The sequence below is a fragment of the Myripristis murdjan genome, chromosome 22, assembly GCF_902150065.1.
Source record: "Myripristis murdjan chromosome 22, fMyrMur1.1, whole genome shotgun sequence".
In the NCBI taxonomy this organism is placed as follows: domain Eukaryota; kingdom Metazoa; phylum Chordata; class Actinopteri; order Holocentriformes; family Holocentridae; genus Myripristis; species Myripristis murdjan.
The window spans coordinates 20,522,132-20,545,296 of NC_044001.1; the positions used below are offsets into that span (position 1 = coordinate 20,522,132).

General features: G+C 44.1%; 1 protein-coding gene across 1 annotated transcript; it reads right to left on the bottom strand.

Moving 5' to 3' along the window:
* Window positions 1-962: 962 nt before the first annotated feature.
* clic4 (chloride intracellular channel 4) lies at window positions 963-23,154 on the bottom strand. The gene is made up of 6 exons (XM_030045226.1): window positions 22,745-23,154; window positions 7,475-7,584; window positions 4,801-4,926; window positions 4,462-4,568; window positions 3,013-3,194; window positions 963-2,744 (listed from the first exon to the last, which is right to left on the bottom strand). Exons 1-6 carry the CDS (start codon window positions 22,811-22,813, stop codon window positions 2,580-2,582), a joined length of 759 nt encoding a protein of 252 aa, XP_029901086.1. The 5' UTR covers window positions 22,814-23,154; the 3' UTR covers window positions 963-2,579.
* Window positions 23,155-23,165: the final 11 nt, after the last annotated feature.

Consider the following 23,165-nt stretch of genomic DNA (forward strand, 5'->3'; position numbering starts at 1 on the left):
TGAGCGAGAATGTCTGCGACTGAAACACGATACTTTAATGATCTGGAGAGCACCCAAATCTTGTACGCCTCCACACCTTTTTCTTTTCTTTTTTTCTTCTTCCTTCTTTCTTGTCTCTTGCGAAACATTGGCTGTAAACAGGCCTGCAGAATAGACTTGTTTGTGCCTCAGAACAGTAGAGGACTGGGAACAGGCTGAAAAACATCGTCAGATCGGCGGCGAGAGGGCGTCGTCAGGGGGGGAGGAGGGGCCGGCAGGGTGGGTGGGCACCCACTCGAGACATTCCTCGGTGGTGAAAATTGTGGTTGGAGGAGGGGAGGGAAGGGGGGTGTAGCTGCAAAGAAACATGTCTTACTCGCAAACGTTTTCATGTCAAGGATCTCCAAACAGATATTCATTTGATTGGTGTCCCAGGTGTCCAATTATATTGTTGTGCTAATCACTAGTGAGGAAATAAGTGAAATTCAATTATTCCTCATTTTGCTGGGGGCCCCGTGGAAGCCCCTCGAGGACCCTCAGCTCCTCTGGGAACCACTGTCGTCAGCTTATTCTTGTTTCTTCCCAACTGTGACATACGTACAGTAACACTCAGTTTTCACAGAAGAAACCCGCACATCAAAGTGCCAATAAGAGGTTTATTTCAATTCAGTCAATCTTGTTAAAAAAAGCCATGACATAGCTCAGATATGTTCTTTGTACAATGTCACACGCACATAGCAATGCAGTGATCTCTGAAAAAAAAAAAAAAACTTCTTGCAAAAAAACAGCAACAAGAAAAAAAAATAAGAAAAAAAAAAAATAAGTAAGGCAAAAGGAGATGTTCTCTAGAATTAAAATCCAAGCGGGCAAGAAACGGCCTATATCTCCAAAATCCATACAGACAAATGTATAAAATTTACACATTGAATTCTGAGCAATCAAAACAAATATTTACAATTCTGTTGTTTTTTTTCTCCTTTAAGTCAAATTTGTTTCATAACAAATGTTTGGAAAAAACATGGCAAACGGGGGGGAAAAAACAAAAACGTGTTTTGCTTTATCCGCACTAAAGCACTTTTGGAGCTACTGTATAATGACATACATTCACTACCTTAGTGATCCACCTACACACTGAAGAAAAGATGAAGTTCTAATGGATATTCATTTCATCACTACTTTCCTCTATTCATTTTCCCATAAATATCTTTAGTGTCACCTTTCCCGGTGCCTGACCGCACATTACTGTTCTTCCTTCCATGCACTGTGGAGAAAGACAGCGAGTGTGTGTGAGTCTCTTTTTTTTTTTTTTTTTTACTTGACCAATTTACATAGCAGGAGTCATCCTATCCACAGTGAGACCAGAATAATGTGCCCTTTTTTGGTCAGTGATGTGTAATCCAAGCTACCGCTACTGCCAGAGCGACGCAAGTGAAGACTTCCCTTTCACGCTTCAGAAGAGAAGAAAGAGTCGGCTTGCTTTTCTGGTAAATGGAGGCTGACTGCTCAGTGTGTCAGTGTCTTAGTGGACATTTATATGGCAACGTGGTGATGAATAAAAGGCCTGCTGACATTGCCATACATCCTCAAATCATCTTGTAAGCTACATAAAGTATTTTTTTTTTAGATCTCAGGTTGCATTTTTCCTGAGTTGAAAGCATGTTGCTGTTGCTGCTGGTACGGGTGTTTTCCTACAGTCGCACTGAGCTGAACTAGAACACTTTCTGCCTTGTGTGAGGCAATGAAAAAAAAAAAAAAAAAAAAAAAATCAGAGCATAGATACCAGGTAGCCCTACCAGCTGTTACAGTTATTCTGATTTATTTGAGCAAATCAACAATAAAATAAAGCATCTCTCAACTTGATATGTCAGCTTTTCTGGTTTGAACTAGCGTCTACTTAACAAACCATTCAAATACTCTAGCCAAAAAAAACACTGAGACTTTCAACACTGTTTGACACAGCTTCTTCAGCCAAAGAGAGAAAACGAGAGAAAGAAAGAGAGAAAGAAAAACGATTCTCAGTGTTCATTTTTAGAGAAAGGCTAGAAAGAGTGATTCAACATGAAACACACAACAGAAACCAAACAATAGCTCGTGACCTTTCACCCGCATGGAGAGAGAAGGTCAGCTCGAAGGTCACTTATCAGGGAGTGCGTCAGCGAGACTCCCGACACCGATAAGCACTGACAGACACGCGGGGGTTTTAGTATGTGGCTGCTTCACCGTTGGCTCGCCGTCTCACAACGCCTCAAAACATTCATCAGCAAACGGGAGGGAGGGAAAAAAAAAAAAAAAAAAAAAAAGGCAATTAACGATGGAAAAGATGGAGCGACGGCGATCTTTGCCGAATCAACGAAAGAGATCTTCATAAAACTCGATGAAAAACGAATACGAAGGGTTCATGCATCGTGGTGCTGCTGCTCTAGATGAGGAGAGAAGGAAAGGAGTCCAGAGTTTGTTTTTTTTCTTCTTTCTCGTGAATGAGCGGATCAAGTCCCGGGGCTGGGGGGGGGGGGGGGTGGAGGTGGAGGTGGGGTGGGGGAGTTGGGTTCAGAGTGGGGCTGGCTGTGTTACGGAGGGAGTCGCGTCGGGGACGGAGCAGCTTATTTGACCAGCCTCTTGGCTACGTCCGCGTAAGCGATCTCGATCTCCTTGTCGCTGGGGCACGTGTTGGTGAACTCCTCGCGCATGTAGGCGTTGTTCAGATACTTCCAGATGGCCGTCATCTCTTTGGGAATGTCGAAGCCTCTGTACTTCTTGGCCACCACCTGGCGGGATAAGTTTGGGCATCGTGAGAAACGGACTCACCAGATTGTACCCTTGCCTTCGTGCACAAATGAAGTGAAATTATGTTCATCAAATATTTTTATCTGCTGTCCTGATTCACTTTGTTATTTCCTTCCATTAGATCAGGACAAATCTGATTAAAATAAATTCAGCTTAAGAAGACAGCCTTTCTGTATGTAAGTGGCTCCTTAAAAAACAATACAATTTGCATTCATGAGTGTGATTCGCCTGGTGAATGCCTGCTCTCACCTTCACTATGTGCAGCTTGGGCAGCAGGTTGCAGTCGGCCAGGGTCATCTCGTCTCCGTCCAGGAACTTGCGGCTGGAGACCTTGACGTCCTCGATGCTGTTGTGGTCGATCTCATCGGGCAGCGGCGAGCGCAGGTATTCATCCAGCTTCTGCAACGTCTTCAGCAGCCCGCGCTCCAGAGCTGCAAAAGAAAATGGCGCAAAATATTAAGGAATGCCCACAAACAAACAAAACTAAAGTGTCACCGGAGACCCAAAACACTGACACCTCTTCTCTTCACACCTAGTTTCTATAGAGAAACTGGGTGTGAAGGTTTTATGTGTTTAATAACACTGTCGGTTTGCTGAATTTTATCAAAAGTCAAGCCAATGATGAAAATAATATAGATTCATCAAATACTAAATATTTTTGGTCAGCTGAGTCTAAATATCCCCACTTAACAGGAGGGTCTGCAATTTTGTACCTTTTATACTTGAAACCTGTAACCACAGCTGCAGCAATACACTCATCCACCACACGGGGGCAGCATTTCATCAAGAGACAACCACTGCTCTGCATATCAATGTGTTTGACACCAATGATTTAAACTTTACTTAGAAGAAAGGCAGATGACAAATGTTGGCAGTAGTTGAAATTAATTGATAGAAAAGAATTCTATTGTTGGAAAATATTATTAATTGTACATTCAGCGGGATAACAGTAAGAAGGCTTGATCTGTTACTGGCTGTTGGTTGCTGTTATCATCAAAACATGAGATTCAGACCTGACACTGTTGACAAAGTCCTGCTGGCATTCAGAGCCAAGTCACAGTGGGTCAATATTTTCCCAGGGTGGAAAGCAGCCGACTAAACTATGACCCAAAATCTCGGCATTTTGTCAATCTTTTTTGGCACATGAATTCCACACACACACAGAGCTTAATCTAAGATGCAACTCCTCATATCTGAAGTAGTTAATATGTATAACCTCTCAGACAATACGCTACATTTACTGCTGTCTCATATATAACATATTTCTCATACTGTTCCAACAATCTTATCAGCGAGGCTGTGTGATACGGCTGTTTTTTTGTGCGAGCCGGGTCAGGGTTAGATAAATCCGCGGCGGGAGGGCTGGTTCGGTTTCAGGATGGTTTAACGCTCTGCCAGGTGAGACGGGGATGGAGAGGCCGGGGTGCCGGTGTCGGGAAGGAGCTGAGGAGTGGAGGGAGGCAGCAGAACAAAAGCCCTGTGTTCCCTGTGAGTCAGGCCTCACTCCGCCTCAGCCCTCCAATCACAGCGGGGCTACCAATGTTGCCTAGCAACCGGAGAACTCTCCCTGCGCCGTTCTGACACAATTGGAGGACTTCTGGGTCTCTGCTCTGAACCAGCGTGCCTACCTACTGCTGTGTGTGTGTGTGTGTGTGTGTGAGAGAGGCAGAGAGAGACAGAAAGGGAAAGACAACCTACCTTCATTGGCGTCTGGTTTTGAGTTCTTAATGAAGGCTGAGAACTTGGCAAAGATGTCCATACCAGCTGTGTTGGACTCAGGGTGCCTGGCGCCGAGCTTAGCAAACCTGCACACAACCACACACACACACACACACACACACACACACACACACACACAAACACCAAGAGGTTAAGACACCTGTCTAAATACAAATGCAGCAGAGGGCTGTACACCCCTCGCTGCACCGCTCGGTCACACCGCGCTCACAGCAGCCGAGCGGTGTGTGTGTGTGCTCGGAGTGCAGATGCACGGGTGTGGCGAGCTCCTTACCGCCGGGGGCGGGGGGGGGCACTCACTTGGGTGGGCAGAGGACGTCCTCAAGGAACTCCTCGATCTTGTTGACGTCGGTCTTGACCTCGCCGTTGAAGGTGATGAAGGGCGGGTGTGTTCCGGGCGCCAGGTTCTGGAGGTCCGCTGGCTTCCTGCACGACAGAGAAACAGACGGTCAGCTTCAGGGATGTAAAGCACAGACACTCACAAAACCATTTCAAAACGCATGTTAGTCGATGCATTCGAAAATTAAACATGTTTTGGTTGAAAAAAATTGTCCTCCGCAATTATTTTGGCAGCTCTTGACAATTATAAACTATTAAAATGGCAATGATGGTGATTTTTGCTCTGGTTCGTTTCCTCACATCTGGAGAAAACAATTTGTAGGCCAGGGTGTCTCTGTAGCACCGCAACACTTCATTTATATTGCACTGTCTCATACATTCTACCTTTATCAAAAACAACTGCAGCTCCTGTGATTTGGATTACTGCATTTGGACACACCACAGTTTTGATAATATTTTGATTACTTGTTCAGCCCAAGAGTGAGATCAAACAAAACTCAAGGCAAAATAAGTGGAAGACAGGATTCACAAGGGGTCTTTGTCTTGGTTCAGCACAGGTCTTATAGTGCAGAGGTTATGTAAACGAGCTTTCCTAGGTCAGAGGAGAGGACTACGACAGCCTGCTGCTCCATACCCTGCTTTTCTGAGAGCATGCAGCCCTTCCCCCTCTAACAACCAGTGTTGGACTGTCTTTCACCGTGTGTATATGTGTGCGTCTGTGTGTGTGTGTTCCTATCGCTCTGCAGCTCTCCATCAGCACATTCTGTACCAGATGTCTCTGGAAGGCAGACATATTATACACACACACACACACACACACACACACACAAACAAATGAGCATGTGTTGAACGATTAATATGAACACAACAGAGTTGTAAAATCCACCTACATTTGACACTCCATCCTTCACATATAAATCAGCAAACCACACAGCGCTGTTTTAAGCATTGTGAGCCCCTCAGAGGCTGATGCTCGCCAGCGGTCTGGGATGGATCTTTGATCTGGTGCAGCGAGCCACAGCGGTGTCACAGAGCCATCCACAGAAGCTCTTAAACATGATCTGTGTCGTTTAGTGGATTTTGGGACAAGGTGTCCAAGGTCGCTGAAACAACAGGAAATGATCTCAACTCTTTGGCACGGGAACAGGAAGTGGCACCCTCACTCCATGGCAGTGCTAAGTAGTCGGTAGAAAGTTCCCTTGAGATCAACAGGCTTTCATCATAGCAATAAATAAATAAATAAATATAAATACTGAGCTGAGCCGAGAGAAGATGGAAATTTTGGGGACAAGAGGAGAAAAATCTTGTCCCTTGGAGAGGCCTTTGACATGTGACATTTATGTGCCTCTGTAGGTTGTAAAAGAACGTGCACTGCTGGTGAAATTCAAATGCCATTGCTGTAATAAAAGATAGGGCAAACACACTCCTCCTTATGCAACATGTTCTTTTTTGTTGACTCAAGATCACATGCGCTATACAAGATGGTAAAAGTGAGGCCTGTATCAGTGGTCCCCTTTAAAAAAAAAAAAAAAAAAAATTAAAACAGAGCATTAAGTGGTCCCACCAGCTGAACAAAGGCTTGTTTGAGGAGTGAGGGGTAAACAGACACTGCCAAGTGGGCTGACATCCTCCAGTGCCTTTTACGGGACGTCGACAAATTCTGCTTTGCACTGCATGGCCTCCACGGCAGCATGCAAGGGCAAATGTATGCAAACAAACCCAAATCTATGCACAAACACTTTAAATGCGTGGATACCAAAAGGACAGCCACACGCAGAGACACACTTTTTCCAGCTCTGCAACAAAACAGTGCAGTGTGTATCCAACACATCTCTCTTTGTGTTTTGTTAGCTAGCAGCGGTTGGCATGTCTCAGGGGAGGAGAGATGCCTGATGAGGGAACTCAGTCTCCATGTGGATGAACCAAACCATCTGAGATCCTTAACAGTGTTCCAGTCTGAGTCAAACACACATGATGAAAAAGGCCCATGGAAAGGAGTCCATCTGACCACGTCTGAAAATAATCAGCCGCTTGCCTGTCTTGGCTTGGCAAGCGGAAAAACAATCAGGGAGCATTTAGATGAATCACACAGACAGAAACACACAGCGAGCCTGGCAGTGCACATGAGCGAGCACGTTCTCTACATCTGGGAGGGGGAGAGAGAAAAAAAAAATGAGTCAAAATTGCAGAGGATCTTTGTTTTTGATCCTGTTTTTGAGTCATGGTGAACTTGGTGGTGAAAAATAACATGTTCCCTACCAAAATCTAGGCAGGAAGTGAGCACAGGGAAGAACCTTAAATAGCCTCTCCGAAAGTCTGCGTGTTTATTTTTCCCTGATTTTCTCCGGTCTGGGAAAGGGTCATGGGAAAACCAAATAAGCAGTCGGGAGGCAGTGAGCGTGTTAGAGGTGGGGCTGGATCAAAGCGCTTGCAGGGCCGCTAAGGTCTTTGTGGAAACGCCCAGAAAAGCTGTGGGAGGCAATGAAAGGAGGAGAGAGACAGGGATTTAAAAAAAAAAAATCCTGGTTCTATAGTGGTAGAAGCAGGATAGGAGGAAGAAGAGGACGAGGAGTGCGAGAAGCGGCCTGAGGGGGAGGGAACGAGGGAAGCCCACTCGCATGGACTGCTGACTCACCTCTTGAGGTCCACTGTGGTGACGTTGAAGACCACTCCCTTCAGCCACAGGATCATGAAGAGCCTCTGAGAGAAGGGGCAGTTCCCGATGCTCTCGCCATCACTCCCCGCCTTCAAGAGGACACAGACAGAGAGAGAGAGGAAATGTGATTAAACATCTGTAATGCCATACAGGCGCTACGCCTTATCGCAGACGGACTTCCGTGCACAAAAGGTTGTCGTGTCTTTTCATCTCTGGTCAGGCCCATAAAGACAAAGCTCAGGTCGGAAACTTGTGCGCAAAAAAAAATACAAGTCAGCAGACAGAGCTCGATTCATAAAGCATCTGAAACGAATGTTAAAACGCTGATAGCAATCATGCTGCAATTGAACACTAAATGGGGAAAAAAAAAAGGTCCTGATACTTTTAATACGGATCACATCTCTGTTGCACGACCTTCATGTCCCGGGGCATTTTACTGCTCTCACCCACTTCAGACAATGACTCTTTCAGGCAGATTACAGCCTCACAGAGGGACGGAGGGAGAGAGAGCCGACCCTCTTGTCTCAAATGCTTCAGCACACTTCCCCTCCATTAATCTGCAGCACTAACGTCTTAAGTGTAAGAGGAACCTTCCGACGTGATTAATGGGCCAGCTTCTTGCTTCCCTGTTTGCTGGACTAACTGTACAGAAAAAAAAACAAAAAAAAAAAAAACTGAGAAGTGGCGGTGGGAATAGGATACAGGCGAGTGCTAGGACATGTCTTCCAAATGACTGGAGAATGCTCGTCTGTCTGCAAGAGACCACAGGGAACATTGGGATGGGCTAGGAAACGTTAAATTAAAAATGTGGGGTTTTAGAAACCAAACAAATGCCTGGCTGCAGTACAAAACTGACCACCCCGTGAAAGAACTAGTGTAAATGATAAAACTTCGAAAAGGAGCATTTACTGAGGAAAATGTGTGATTGCTGTCAGTTGACGAGATGATTAGTCTGGTTTTGCACGGATGTATTTTGCAGTAATTTGCTATTAGATGCATTCCAAGTGGTCACTGCCATATAACCATATATATTTGCATTCTATATTTTATATATTATCAATTATATACTATAAATATTATATATTATATTTGCATTTGAATGCAGCAGTTGCCTGTAATCCACCTCATAAACTCAAATATAATTTCTAGAATTATGTAATCGACAGCTCATTTGCATGTTGAAGTAAATGTTGATGAAGGTACGACTGTAAACAAGGCAGAGGCGGGAAAGAGGCTCACATCACTTACAGAAAATCATTAAGAGTCAATATTGCAATGGGACCGCTTTGGCTTCCTTGTATTTTTTATAAACTGTATAGCTTGTTATTATGAGCATATGCAGGTTTGATCACCACGTTGTACTGAGCATGTGGAAACTGGAAAAAAGTAGGTAGACAGATAGAATGACTGTAGCATAAAAAAATGAAGGAGAATATAGGTGACAGTCAAAAAAAAATGAAGAGTTCATTTGCAAAAACAGATACAAGCCATTCTTAAAATGAATACACCTTTTTCACTGATACTGCTTGGAGTACACACACACACACACACACACACAAAGCATGATTTAGGATAATAAACATTATGCCAGGCTAAATAAACATATAAAAAATAGAAATAAATATAAAGTAAATTTTAATAAAATTCAAAAAAGTTTAAAAAGGTTTAATAAATTCAAATGGAGATATCTATTTTTGCAAATGAGCTCTTCAAATTTAAATCTGAAATAACTCATTCAATATGCAAATGTTATGAATTTGCATAAATCCACAAAAGTTCAATATGAGGACATTAAGTGTTGTTTGAACAGTTGGAGTTACAGAGCAGGTGCAGGGTGTGTGCAGGGCCTAGAAAAAGACAAATGACGGCTTGGATCCTACATCAGACGGCAGAGAAAGCATTTTATTTGATTGACTGAGCTTTGCGCAGTATCTTAATGAAATCTTCAGTGATGAATCATGCATGGTCCAGTCCCTTCCAAAAAAGAACCAATCTCACTCCAATTAGAGCCAAACCGAGAGCCACTGACTGAAACCACAAGAACATTCCAGCTCTCCAGGTCATTCATGCTGCGGTGACCAAAATGTACACTCCGTTTGCCTTCTAACTCCTTTTAGACGTCCACTGCAGCTCGCCAGAGTTTTCTGTCGTAGATGCGGTGCAGGTTGAGGAGCCGGCACTGTGGAGGTATGCCGTTCCCGAGGCCGGCCCAATAAAGAATGCCCAGTATTCATCTATTCACAAGGACAAGCATGGAGGTCATTCAAGAATCGCAGGAATGGAATGCACCTCTTCATTGAGCCCGTCACTGTAGCAAGGCCTCTGTAAAATGGCTGAATCTCTTTTCTTTTTGTCCGTCTCTCCTGTCAGTTTCCTGATTCGTTGCAGTGTCTCGGTCCCTCTTTTCACACTTTTTCTTGGCCACTGCAGAGGTGATATGCAAAGTAAGCTTGCATGTGTTGCATATTGTAATGGGAAACACATGCTAATGGCAATCAGCACGGATAAACCTATGCTGACTGCCAAGAGTTTAGCATGGAAATCTACATGATCACAACGCTCATCAGTTTTCCAAATACAACTTAGTCACTGGATGTGGTGGACAGGAAGGAAGTACATTTAATTGAGTAGTTTTATTTTATTTTATTTTATTTATTTATTTATTTTTTTTTGGAAACTTAGGACTTCTGACTCCACTACATTTCTACAGAGGTTATTAGTCGTTTTTTTTTTTTTTTTAAATTCAACATAGAAAGCAGGTGTAAATTAGAAAGCAGCCTCTATACAGTCAATAGCAGGGACATTTGCTCAACAACAAAATAATAAAAATCTAACTAAGGTTGGGCCACAACAATTATTACAGTTATAACAAAGTATCCATGATTATCACAGACAGAAAAAAATACCTGCACTTTCACACAACTTTTCATGTTTTTGCTTTTTAACCCAACCCAACCCATCACCAGAGATCATTCTCTAAATTTCATTATATTTTACAAATAGGATATTTCAGTGTGTTCAATTACATAGTGAGCAAAACGACTCCAAAAGACAGACAAAGCAAAACAAATCAAACCAAAAACAGAAGCAGCTCATATCATAGTTCTAGCAATGTTGAGTGCTTCCTTCATTAGTCGTTACTTTTAAGCAGAGCTTTGAAGTCAGCTGTTCAGTTTTCCTTGTGGTTGGCCTCGTGCTGTGTTCCTCACAGGAGAAAAGCCAATCACAGGAGCCACTCTTAATGGAGTTTGATGTACAAGCAGAAATACGTCACCCAGCTCTGTGAAACAAGCGCAAGGCAAGGCATTCGCTTCCAAAACACACATCAGTTGCCAGGTTCTGTGAATGCACTGCGAAAAAACACAGCAATGTGTTGATATTACAAAGAAAATGCACCTTGGAATAATGAAGTACTTCTAAAAACTCCACTACTTTAAATGAATACTTTAACTAAAATTTGACTGAGCAACTTTCACTTGTATTGCAGTTTGACAAGAAGTATCTAGATTTTGAGTCAAGGAACAGGGTTGCATACTTAGTCCACCACTGCTCCCTGGATAAATGTAACACAGGACTAAAATCAGTGTGACCCTGCACCTATTTTACAAGAATATTCTTTCAGTATCACGAGACAGAGACACATGGTCTGAGATGCCCTCAATAGAGGAGTCTGTTTCCAAATGTTCAGTGTCTCCAGCAGCTCCCTGCTGGTGAGGACAGGCTTGCCGCTGTTGTCCTCTGTGTGACACCCAGTGGGATGGCTCTGTTTGATCTGCCTGCTAGCTCTCATTGTACTGTGGCTGTCCTCTCCCTCCTCCCCCCTCTGAATTCAATATCTGAAAAGCTTGGATTAGATCACTACCTTTGTTCAACAAATGAATGCCCCCTTTTCACCTTATATGATTCAATTCCTGCGTCAGGAGAAAGGCTTGGCCATGAAATCATCAGGACGTCAGGGCTCACAGCAGCGATGAGCTAGCATTAGCTGATCCTTAGGGGATCGAAAAGACATAAGTGGGATGATTACTCCATTTTCACCACAGCGCCACACCTACAGAGATCCATTCATGTTAGTTATGGACCAAGAGTGGCAATGCAGCAGGGCAACTGTTCCCATGGCAATGGCCAGACACATATGACATGGAGAGCGGAGCGCAGAGAGTGGAGGGGATTACCATCTGTAGCAACCTCTCTTTGTAAGGAGAAAAATGCTAACCGCATGACACAATGTCATTTGTAAATCAAAGGGGAACTGTGATGTTTATTATATTTCAACTCGGTGAGCAGCTTCTAAGCTGAGCTCATCTGAGTTCTGGGCCGCGAGCGGTCAAAAAGAAGGCCACAGCAGCTGAGAAAGACATTCATTCTTTCTTTCTTTTTCTCCCAGTCTGTCCTCAGAGCTGTGGCAGCGCTCCTACCCTCTGGAGTCTGCAGCGGAGCAGACCGCAGCCCTCTGCCAAAGACACTGATAGCAAGGATCTGCTGCAGAGGGAGGGAGAGAGCGAGGCAGAGCCAAGCCCTGAACTCAGCTGCTGCTTCACATCCAAGACCCACAGAGAAAGAGGGCGAGAGAGATGAGAAAATGATAGGAAGACAGCAGGAAATAGGAGATTATAGGTAGTGGTGGCAGACATGGTACAGAACCAACAGTAAAAAAACATGGGCTTAAAGTGTGGGGGCAAGAAAAAACTGAATGTGAGGGACATAAAAAAAAAGAGAGAGAAAGCAGAGGAAAAAGCCACACCCTGCATCAGGATTATTAGCTGGTTCCAGAGGCAGAGTGCTGCTCGACACCTCTCCCTCTCGTCTCCCTCCTCTCCCCTCATCCTGGGCCCCTCAGTGCAGCTAGAGGGGGAAGGAGGAGAAAAGGAGGGCATTTGGGGAGGAGGGGAGAAAACTATTCCAGAAATGTCCTGTTCCTCCCGCCAAGAGGGGGGCTTTGTTTAGTTTAAGTGATGATGCTTGTGGAGCTGCATTTCCGCTGTCTGTGACATCTGAACCGCATCCCACGTTCTGCCATATGGACTCAGCAGGTTGAATATGAACTTCCCTTGAACCGGCCGATTTTCCTAAAGAATATTTTGCTGTACAAGTGATCTGCCACTTGCAGAGTGTTGGGCATTTGCACACACACTATCTTGGTAATTCTTTATAGGAATACCCCAATATTTTTTTGGCAAAATACCTTTTCCCAGACTGAGATAAAATGTTTGATAGCATTTTTACCTCTGTATGTCCAGAAGGAGGAGAAGGAGAAAACGGTATGGAACATCTTGTCTCAGTCTGGGTAAATCAGAAAAAGGTGATTTTACCCAAAATGGTTGGAGTACACCTTTAACTTACTAAGTCCCTCACTGTCCTGTGTCCCACCTCATGCCTTCCACTGTGCCATTATTACTACAGTACCACATTCAGAAAGTGCCGCTTCTGGAGAGCCCTCCACACAGGAAGAACACAGAGCTCTTTTTGTTTGTGCAGCGTTGTAGGCACAGTCAGGGAGGGGTTTTTCTGAGAGGGAGGGGGGGGCATCCCAATAAAACACAGAAGTGAGGTAAGAAATTATTTCAGGGCAGCCCCTTATATGGCAAGGAACATCAGTTAAGCAAGATGTTTATGCACATTTTCCAAGAAATAAACCCAAAGTTCAGCAGTTGCACTATATAACTTAACGTATTTCACATGGAAGCCACACTCTCGGGAACACTCAGCACTGCCCTCTCTGTTAAATTACTCGGATCTTGCAGGAGGTTGAACCAGCTTCCACAGAGATTGCACTGTGATGTGAAATAGCTATAATGGCAAGACACGCATGAGGCAACAGCTGACTATTGCGAACAAACTTGTAAGCTTTATTTAGGCTCGGTGGATGGACTGACTCAATAGATGTGTGCGTATTTCATGCCAGCCGCACACACATACACACACACACACACACACACACACAGCTGCATGGCGGAGAGTGTGAGTCATGCTGAAGTCAGGGGATGTTATCTAGGAGTCGGTGTCCAGGACAGCATGGTCCCACACAAGGACAATGGCAGCTCAGTCGGTCAAAGAGACATTCAGCGTTTTGAGGCAAACAGTGAATCTCACTTACACACACACAGACACGGTGAGGTCATTCCCTGACTCCGTCCATGTGCCATGACGTCATGACTTACCTAACACATCTTTAGCAGGGATGAGGACATTGCTAGGCCATAACCAGTTGTCTTGAAGGTGATATTGCCATGTACTTGCAAGCGGCTATGTGGCTATGTGTCATCTTCACAAGTGCTGTAACATTTTACGACCACGTGGGCACATAAAATTCAAGAGTTATCCAACCGGACCTCCTCTCTTTTACTACTCTCACTTTATCTCTAAGCACAGCTCCTTGTGCTACCAAGCTAATGGCTTTACAATTTGATGGCCCACATGATGAAATCTAAAACAGACCACTTTACTAGAATGGCGATCAGAAACCAGAGTTACAGTAGCGAGGACAATGAATACTGTTTGGGCTGGCCACAGTCCTCCCAGGCTCTGCTCTGGGCCTAATTTTAGAAACATGCCTTCCCCTCCCCAGCACACTTCATATTCTAAATTGGGTGGGCTGCTCAGCGAGTTCAGGCCACACTTTGACCGAATAAGGAACCGACGATCTAACAAGCACCACTGCTTTCTTCCTCCTGCTCCACGACACAGCAGGAATGTCCTCCGGGAAGGGAAACGTCATGGTAACGCCTCTCCCTGTTGGCCGGCGCGAGTGTGCAGACTGGGCAGGCGCTGCACCCAGACTGAGCTGTTAGACCCACACCTGGCGGTTTTTGGACGGAGCAAGCTAGATGCCTGCGCTGGGCTGCGTTCGGCTGAGTGGAATAACAGGACTAGTAAAACAACTTAATGATCCACACGGAGAAATTCACTTTTTCACTTGGACTGACTCTGCCAAAAAGCCAAGTATTCTGCGCCAGAAATTTTTTGTACCATTTTCACGCCAAATAAACCCCACAGATTCTTCATTGTCTTCATTGTTCCCTTTAGAATTCTTTCCTTGTCATGGTGGAGAAACGCCTGAAACAGCACTTAAACCATCATGGGACATTAAAAAAAGTCTCCAGACTAATGAAACCCTTTTAGATGGGTTGGCAGCTAATTAAAAAGGCACAGTGAGGCCCATTTCATGACATGTTTTTCACACTGCCACCGACGCTGCTCAGTAAAATCACATCTTAAAAAAGGTAACACCGGGTGGCTGGCTGGTGTCTGGCTTTTATTTTAAGTCCATTATCAGCAAAAGTCCCCTGCATAATTCTCAAAAAAACCTACAGGCTGTGCTGCGTGCCGCTGGGCTTGAGAGCTAAGACTGAGAGACTTGGACTGGACTAGCTGGGTGGGTGATGAGGGCCGAGTCCGTTACTTTGACCACAGTCACAAAGATGAGTGTGTGGACGAGTCAGAACTTGCTGGAACATGGAAACGCATCACATCCTTGGTGTGGCCCTGACTCAGGCTGACATCACTCAGTGGAAACCTCAAGCCTTCCAGACACACACACACACACACACACACACACACACACACACAGGCCCACTGTGCTGGAGCACTTGAGCTCTGTCTAAGAACTGCCGGCTACTGTGGAAACTTGGAGACCAAACACTATAGAGGGTTACTGGATAAACATGCTACAGCAATGATGTAACCTAGGTCAATAATGTTAGAACCAAGGAATTCAGCCTCAGTGTGGAGGAGATACAACAGACAGTGAGTGTCACTTTCCACAGACATCGTTGGTGATGAGCGATACAGATGCAGCGCGGATGATGGAAACAGAAACAGTCTTGCGAAAGATAAGCACAAGCCAACAGCTGCCCTCGCCCCGACTGTTGTTTCAAGTGTTCCAAGACAAACAACAAGCCGCACGCTGAGGTCTGCACCGGCGCTACACCCCCTTACACATTCACACAGTGATGACTAGGGCAGACGCATTTTCACGACTGCACGCACACAAGCAGCACACACCCACACCTATTTTCAACCGCCATCCCTGTTTTTCTTCAGGCACACTTAAAAAAAAAAAAAAAAAAAAAAAAAAATTGAACATAAATCGATAATATATCACAAGAGAAAGTATAGCATTATAGTGGATTGATATACTTGTGCCAAGTACCGATATTTGACTTTTCAACTTAATTTCCACAGATGCACATTTTAGTTCCTATGAAGTATATTTGTTCCCTGCCTTTAGGCGTTTTAACTGGACCTGTTCTGTCATGTTCATGCTGCAGTCACTGTGCAGATTAAAACACGATTGATTCCGGCAGGGTTTCCTCCAGGATTTTTTGAAACTTTTTTTTTTTTTTTTTTTTTTTACAAAAACAGCATTTCGTTCAAATTATGTCAAATTCCGCGATATTCCGTGTTAAAAATAGATTACATTTTATTTGGCTAATTCCGCGATTCTGTGATCGCAGAAATTATAGGGCCCTACAATGTTAACATTAACGATAACATTAGGGTCGTTTTCACAGGCTTGAACAAAAAAAAAGATTAAATTTAATCTTGCCTAGGTACCTTTCTCTTGCCCTTTTCTCTCCCTCTGTGAGTGCGCAGCAGCAGAATCAAACAGGCGGGTGATGACTCCGGTGTTAATTGGAGTGTAGTGTAACATTTCATGATATTTAAATTTTCATTTCAAACTCTGATTATAGTAAGTATATGTGCGCAAATATAGGCTATATATATGTGTGTATATATCCATTCATACAATATACTTTAAATTGTTTTAACATCTGAAAAAAAAATAAAAAAATAAATAAATCATCATTCCGAAGGCGTGGCGGCTTTTACTTTGCCGTGGCGGTGCACCACGATCAATTACAACCCTGGATTCCTATTTAGCCTGATTGAAAATTATTTCATCTTTTTCTTTAAGTATTTTTTCCTTCTTCAGTAACAGATATTGTGATGTATGATAGCTGATGATCTTACAATACAGCCTATCGCATATTGCAAAATTGTGGGTATCGTGATACCATCACTGTCGTGGGTAAAATATTGTGATAGTAATATCGCCAGTTATCCAGTGATTCCTACCCCTAATTACTCCCAGCTTAACAACTTCTCTTGAAATCTCCTTGAGGAAAAAAAAAAAGCACCTTAAACCAAATTTCTCTTTACAGGACAGTGGAAAGTTTGATTTGAACTGAACTGAACCCTTGAGTGATCCTTTTAGTAGAAATCTGCTGTCTAGACAGCCGTGAACCAGCCACTGGCACCAGCACAGCGCCAGCATGCTATGACCACACTTGCCAGATCCACATGGCAGCAAAGCCTACACTGTGGCCACGCAAACGCTGCTCTCATTGTTCGCTCGGAGCAGACAGTTTGTCCCTCTGGACACTGGCCACCATGCGTGCCACACACATGTCCCCTTTGACCTGCGGCTGCGTTGCCTTTCGGTGTCAGTCTGGGACTCGGTGTGGTGCATGCAAATGGGCCTCGCTTTACGCAGCATAAAAAGCAGACATGCAAAACACTTGAGGAACAGCTCATGCACACGCCACCAAATATAGTCTGAGTCAGGGTTGTGTGATCAATTGCGTACAATTGTTTATCATGATTTCCCCAGTTTATAACAAAAGAAAACTCACAGGGCACCAAGGGTCGACTGAAGATAAACAGTGAAGATATGAAGATTCAAGAGGCAACAAATGCAGAGGAATAATTCTTCCTCAGGTCGAGATTAAGATCAATTTATCCCATAATCAGATTATGATACTATCAGCAGTTTAGCCATATTGGGCAGCTCTGAGGAGTGTGACTCACCCAACATCATACAAACCCTACGTCTACTGCAAGGCTTTAAAATGACAGAGAGCCTGCATGGATAGCTGGATCACTGCATGCTGAGTGTTTGATGAGGTCATGATGGGTCACGTAGGCCGTGCCATCCTATCCTCCATGATCAGGTAGTACACTCTGGGTTATATATACGTTAGCAGGCTCTCTGTTTCCCTATGTTGCCTCTTCGACGAGCGCAGCACGTGAAACATAAGCAGAGCAAGCGGCGTTGTGGTTGATTGGGTTACATGTGTCCAGCAGCGTAGATTTCCCTTATTCCTGCGGTCACACACACACATACACACACACCTTCTCCCAGTGAAGATGATGTAACACAACGGTAGAAGTAAGTGGCTCGTTTTTCTGCTGTATCCTGATCTGGTGGTTTCTGTAGAGTGCGTTCTTTAAAAGGCCAAATTAGTTACAGAGCAAAACATGCCATTCGCTGATGTAGTACACCTCCCCAAGTCTCAGCGCCTACCCTACCCATCTTGATCCATGTTGTTCTAAACTGCTCTCATTTCCTGTCATTGAGCGCGTAGGAGAAATGCCTCATTAGCAGTCAGACAAGCTCTTCCTCCTCCTAACAGGTTGTACCCAGCTTTTCCTCCAAATAGGGTGGTAGCAGCACGTAGGCATAATATTTGATTTTATTACAGAGCTAAAACAATAACCTACATTTGCACAAACAAAAGTGGGCATTGTGGTCTGTTGTGCTGCAGTGGTCAAGACTGCAATCTTCTGACGTGAATGTTAAAATGACTTCTCAATATGCAAATGTTTACTTTTACGAGAAATTCTCCGCGTTTGCTGTGGCGAGACACTGCCAGATGACTTGGGCCAGCGTCCAGGGGCCCAGTCCAGCGGCCAATTATAATGAAGAAGTAGTGACAGGCAAGGTGCTGCAAAGGCAAATCAACAGCACAGAACAACAGCCCGCAGCTACAGCACAGCACTCTACAACAGTAACAAGCCATTAATCTTTGTCCCCTAGCACACAATGCTGACTGCAGCATGCTATAGCCTAGTGCCTGGGAAAAAATAAACTGCAATATTGATTTTCCTATAAAAAAAAAAAAAAAAATGCAATGAAAAAAAAAGAAACAAGCTGCATTCAATTGCCTAGAATGTCACCCAAGGGGGAAACATGTTTTATTCAAAGATGTAAGCCAACATGCAAACAAGAGGCAAATTCTGGCGGGTCGGCTAGAGAGCTCACCCATGACTGTTTAAGAAATAAGTTAACAGCGAAGCTTGGTATTGTGTAATTATTATTATCAAAAGGTTACCCTAGGGTTTACTGTGAACTGGTTTAAAAAAAAAAAAAAAATTAAATCAGTTCAACAGTGCAAGAGGTCAAACTTGAGCCCTGTATGTAATTTTACAGAACTGCACAGGCAGAAGTTAAATGATTACAAAGACAGACCGTTGTACATCACAGGACCTAAGTCTGACTGTCACATGTCACCGACAGCTCTGTATGTGTCAAGGACAGCTCTTCCAGACTCCCAAGGCCTAATATAGACTTAGGGGAAGCAAAAAGTAACAATAAGTGTCAACACATCTACTAAGATTAAGAATTAAGGATGTGATGCATGCATGAGTACTTGTCTGCTTTCAAGAAAAAACTAAATTCTCACTTGTCATAGTCCAGATTATGACTAGGCTTAATGACTCCTTTCCTTCTACGAGTGAATAGGAAGTCTGTGACCTTCAAGATGCAAACCTAGGTCACTCCTGCAGGCGCACTGCTTTGTTGAGACGTCTCACTGGTATGTTGCAGCTTTCCATCGCCATGGTTTCCATCGCATTGTCCTGAAGGAAGTACACAAACACACAGGCCCTCATGCCAGCCAGACCTAAGAGCAGCTCTCTAACATGTTTACTGGCTCTGCTCTCTCACCGCTGACAGGGAGGCAGCGAAGGCAGCGGCTTTTAGAGCTGAATAACGTGACCTTGGCACACTTGCAACCAAGAGTTACTTGCAGAAAAAGAGAGATAAAGCGTGTCCTTTTCTCTAGACTGATCTAAATTCTGTCCACCTTCATACAGTTAGTCACATTCTGTTGGGGATTTATTCCTCCTGTCAGGCCTGAATTAATCAGGGGCAGATTTTTTAAGATGTGACAATGGAGCCATGGGGACCTGAATATGTAATTCAAGATATGAGGAATGAATAAGAAAATCTAAAAGAAAAAAAATGGCATTGATAGATAACGGTATTCCCATTGTCAGTGCAGTTGATAAAAGATGCCGCCTTCTAAAATGAGCATACATTTAACCTGAACTATTTAGTCATCCCAAGGCAACAGCATCTACAGCAGTGCAGCTCCATCACCTTGTTAGAAAGCTAAAGCCAGACCAGCCAGATTCGTGGAATCCGCACAGCCTTCGGCACAACCACTCAGCCTGATTCAATCAGGGAGCACTGAAATCAATAACAGAGAGAGAGAGATGGATAGATGGATCTCACTTTAAAGAGCAGAGGCTGTAATCAACCCAGTGAACTTACTAGCAATAGTGGCTGGGACTATCACCATGAGCTCACCCACTCAGCTCGCTCACCATGCAGCGGAAACTTTACAAGATCTCAAAAAAACAAAACAAACACACAAACAAACAAACAAAAAAAAAACATTCATTCCACTTAGTCATACACCGTTTTACTTTTTCATGTCTTTTGGCTTCATAATGCAAAAAATATGCCTTCCATTTACCTCAGCACATAAATACATAACATTTGGGGTTCCAAAGTACCACTTAAGTTGCCATGTGATGCGACGAGGAGCCAGCTGGGACTAACAAGGGTGGGTGCTTTGAAATGAACCAGAACCAGACTAGCGTTCATGTGTCAAGAAAAATATCTAATCTGCTGTGCTGTCATGCAGGTCAAAGGTCAATTTTTGAATCCCAGAAAGGCATATCAGGCTTATTTTCAACTACGGGTAATAAACACTCTAACAATGACCTGGCACAGCCTCAAAGATGAGAGCAATCTCAAGTGTTCCCATAGCAATGTGGCAACTGTTGCTATAAACAGTGCAGGTGGATTTAACCCTGGAGGTGACATCTAAATACCTCTATAATCTAGGACAGTCAGCCACTTTTAGTGGGTCAACAGCCTCCTGGTGGCTCCTCAATCCATGCAGACATAGTGGCAACTCAGGCTTTAGAGTTACACTGACGCAGCCGCAATATGTGGCATTGCTCCGACGTATCTGACACCGCTCTATGTTGAGAGCACACACAGCGTGTTATCAGCTGTTCCCAGAGGCCATGCTAGCAGCAGTGTGCCTATGGCAACCTGTACGCCAGCCATTGTCTCTCATGGCCATGTTTAACGCAGCACAGTGAGAACAATGACAAGCAACCTGGGACATCAATAATGGATGTGGACATGTCAGCCACTTGTACACAAAACATAGCCTAGCCACACAAGGGAGATAGGGAGGACAGGTCATCTCACACACACTGACAGAGAGACACACATAATGGGACAAACTTCTGTTCACAACATGCTGCGTAGGCCAAGGAGGGAGGGGCTGGAGGAAAAGACTAGGCCACATGTGTAAAGCCTCCAGGCCTGGGGATGATGTAACCTCTCCCAGAGGCAGTAAGAGTCAGAGAAATGGCACTGGCCACTTCTCCCTAATCTGCTCTTCCTCTAAGAGGTGAAGGAGCCATTGGCTAGAGGCCTGCTATCCAGCCTCATCATTGCTTCACTCTCATCCCCAACAAAAGATTATCTTTATAGTGTCAATAGGACCCATAAAAAAAAGAGTGAGCACACATAAATTAGCTGGAAGAGACTGATTACGAAGTTAAAGCACACATAAAAAAAAAGACAAACCAAATTACAAACCAAATTAACAAATTACAGGCTTTGCACTAGTCTTTCATCATCTCCATTTTGACAATATGAGAAACTCCATGGCAAAACGGGTTGGTAAACAAGGATGCATGATGAAACTTATTTTTTTCTAAATATGACACGGATCTGCAGAACTACTATACATAACGGTGGAGTGTGCATTTCCCATGTATGCTCATGATCACCATTTACAACCATTTTTGCAAACCTGCATGTGTTGCACCATCACTGTTTAAGTTGCACAGTGCCGGTTAGTGACAACCACCCCCACTGCCACCACACACACACACACACACACACACACACACACACACACACACACACACACACACACACACACACACACACACACACACACACACGCAACCACCCACCCACCCACCCACCATACAAACACTCGCCCAACTGAATGCAGGACTCCATAATTCCCTCCGATTCCCCCTTTTCATGGGGTCCCCCACCCACCCTCTCTTTTCTCCCCTCTACCATTTTCCCGCCCTGCAAAGCAAAAGGCTGAGGGAAGAATAACAGCGTCCCTACCTCCATCATCATCATCATCATCATCATCATCATCACTGCTGTGGTGAGAGAATCTGCACTGCATGCATTTTTCCAGTTTGATGGCAGGTGTTAGTTCCTCTGTTACACTGGGAAGTTCGCATACATACAATACACATGCAGATCAGCACCAAATGGCCAGTTCATCACCACATCTCAATTAAACACGATGATTTTTGCTGCCTACTAAAGAACACAACGACCGACAGATAATTCCCCATTAAATATCAAATACCGGCTTGGCGGGAATGGCGAACCACAAATGCCTCACAACAGCCTGCAAAATAATGAACAGTTCCTTTAAAATGTGTAAATAAAGCACGAGTGAACGTCCAATATGAGGGATGTATTACATCGATGCACTATCAAATTTGATGAGCACACACAGTGTTAGGACAAGGTTATCCTGAGACAGAACTGGAGCTGCGATAAGCAGTTTGAGCTCTGCTCTAGTGTCCATTTTTGACCGGGCAGAAACCCTCCGTGTGAATCCAGGACCTGGAGCCGCTACATTATCACCGACCGTAAAGCTTTAAACAGGGTCTCAACATCCAGAAACAGAGCAAAGTGCTGTAATGTTGAACTGGTATGTGTAACTAATCAGCTTTTGTCACAATCGCACCAAATGAGCAGGGAAGACTTGTCTCTCCCTGCTGAGAAAAAACGCATCCGCCCTGCTTGTGACACTGCAGGCTCCACATGGCCATGGAGGCAGAGGTTATGGAGCTGAGGCTAGGAGGAGAAAAAAAAATCAATCTGGAGCAAGAAACTAGATCTTGGATCTCAAAGAGATGAGCCATGGGAGTGAAATGCCATATTTTTTTCATAAATCTCACGCGTAACGCAAGCAATTAAGTTTTCTTTCAATCGAGGAAACATAAAGCACTCTTTGCAGTTCTCTGTATAAGCAGAGATGGGTGATAAGTACTCATAAACAATAAAAAGAAAGAAAAAAAAAACTTCTCCCATGTGTCTATGAAGAAGTGTGGTCTTACCTTCACAAATAGCTCGATAACGGGTTCGCTGTCCGGCTTTACTCCGTTCTGCGGTACCGACAGAGACATTGTGGATACTACTTTTTAAAGTTTTGCTCGCAGAAATGAGTATTTTTTGCTACCACGCCCGACTTAGCTCGATACTCTTCTCCACCACCCCCTTTTCCGCACTGAAGCCCGATAAGGTTTTTTTTTTTTTTCCAGGAGCGGTGCTGGCAACAGAAAGTGTAGTTTATGTAATAAGAGGACAAGGCGGCAGCTGGTTCAATCCACGGACGTTTTGCTCGTTTTCGTACAAGCTACAAAACCATTGTTGAACCGTGAGGCTCTTATTTGCTGCTGAGTTGTGATGAGGACGGGAGGGAAAAAGCAACGGGAATATTTAAAGCCGTGATGTCATCTGCAGAGCAAACATACGAAA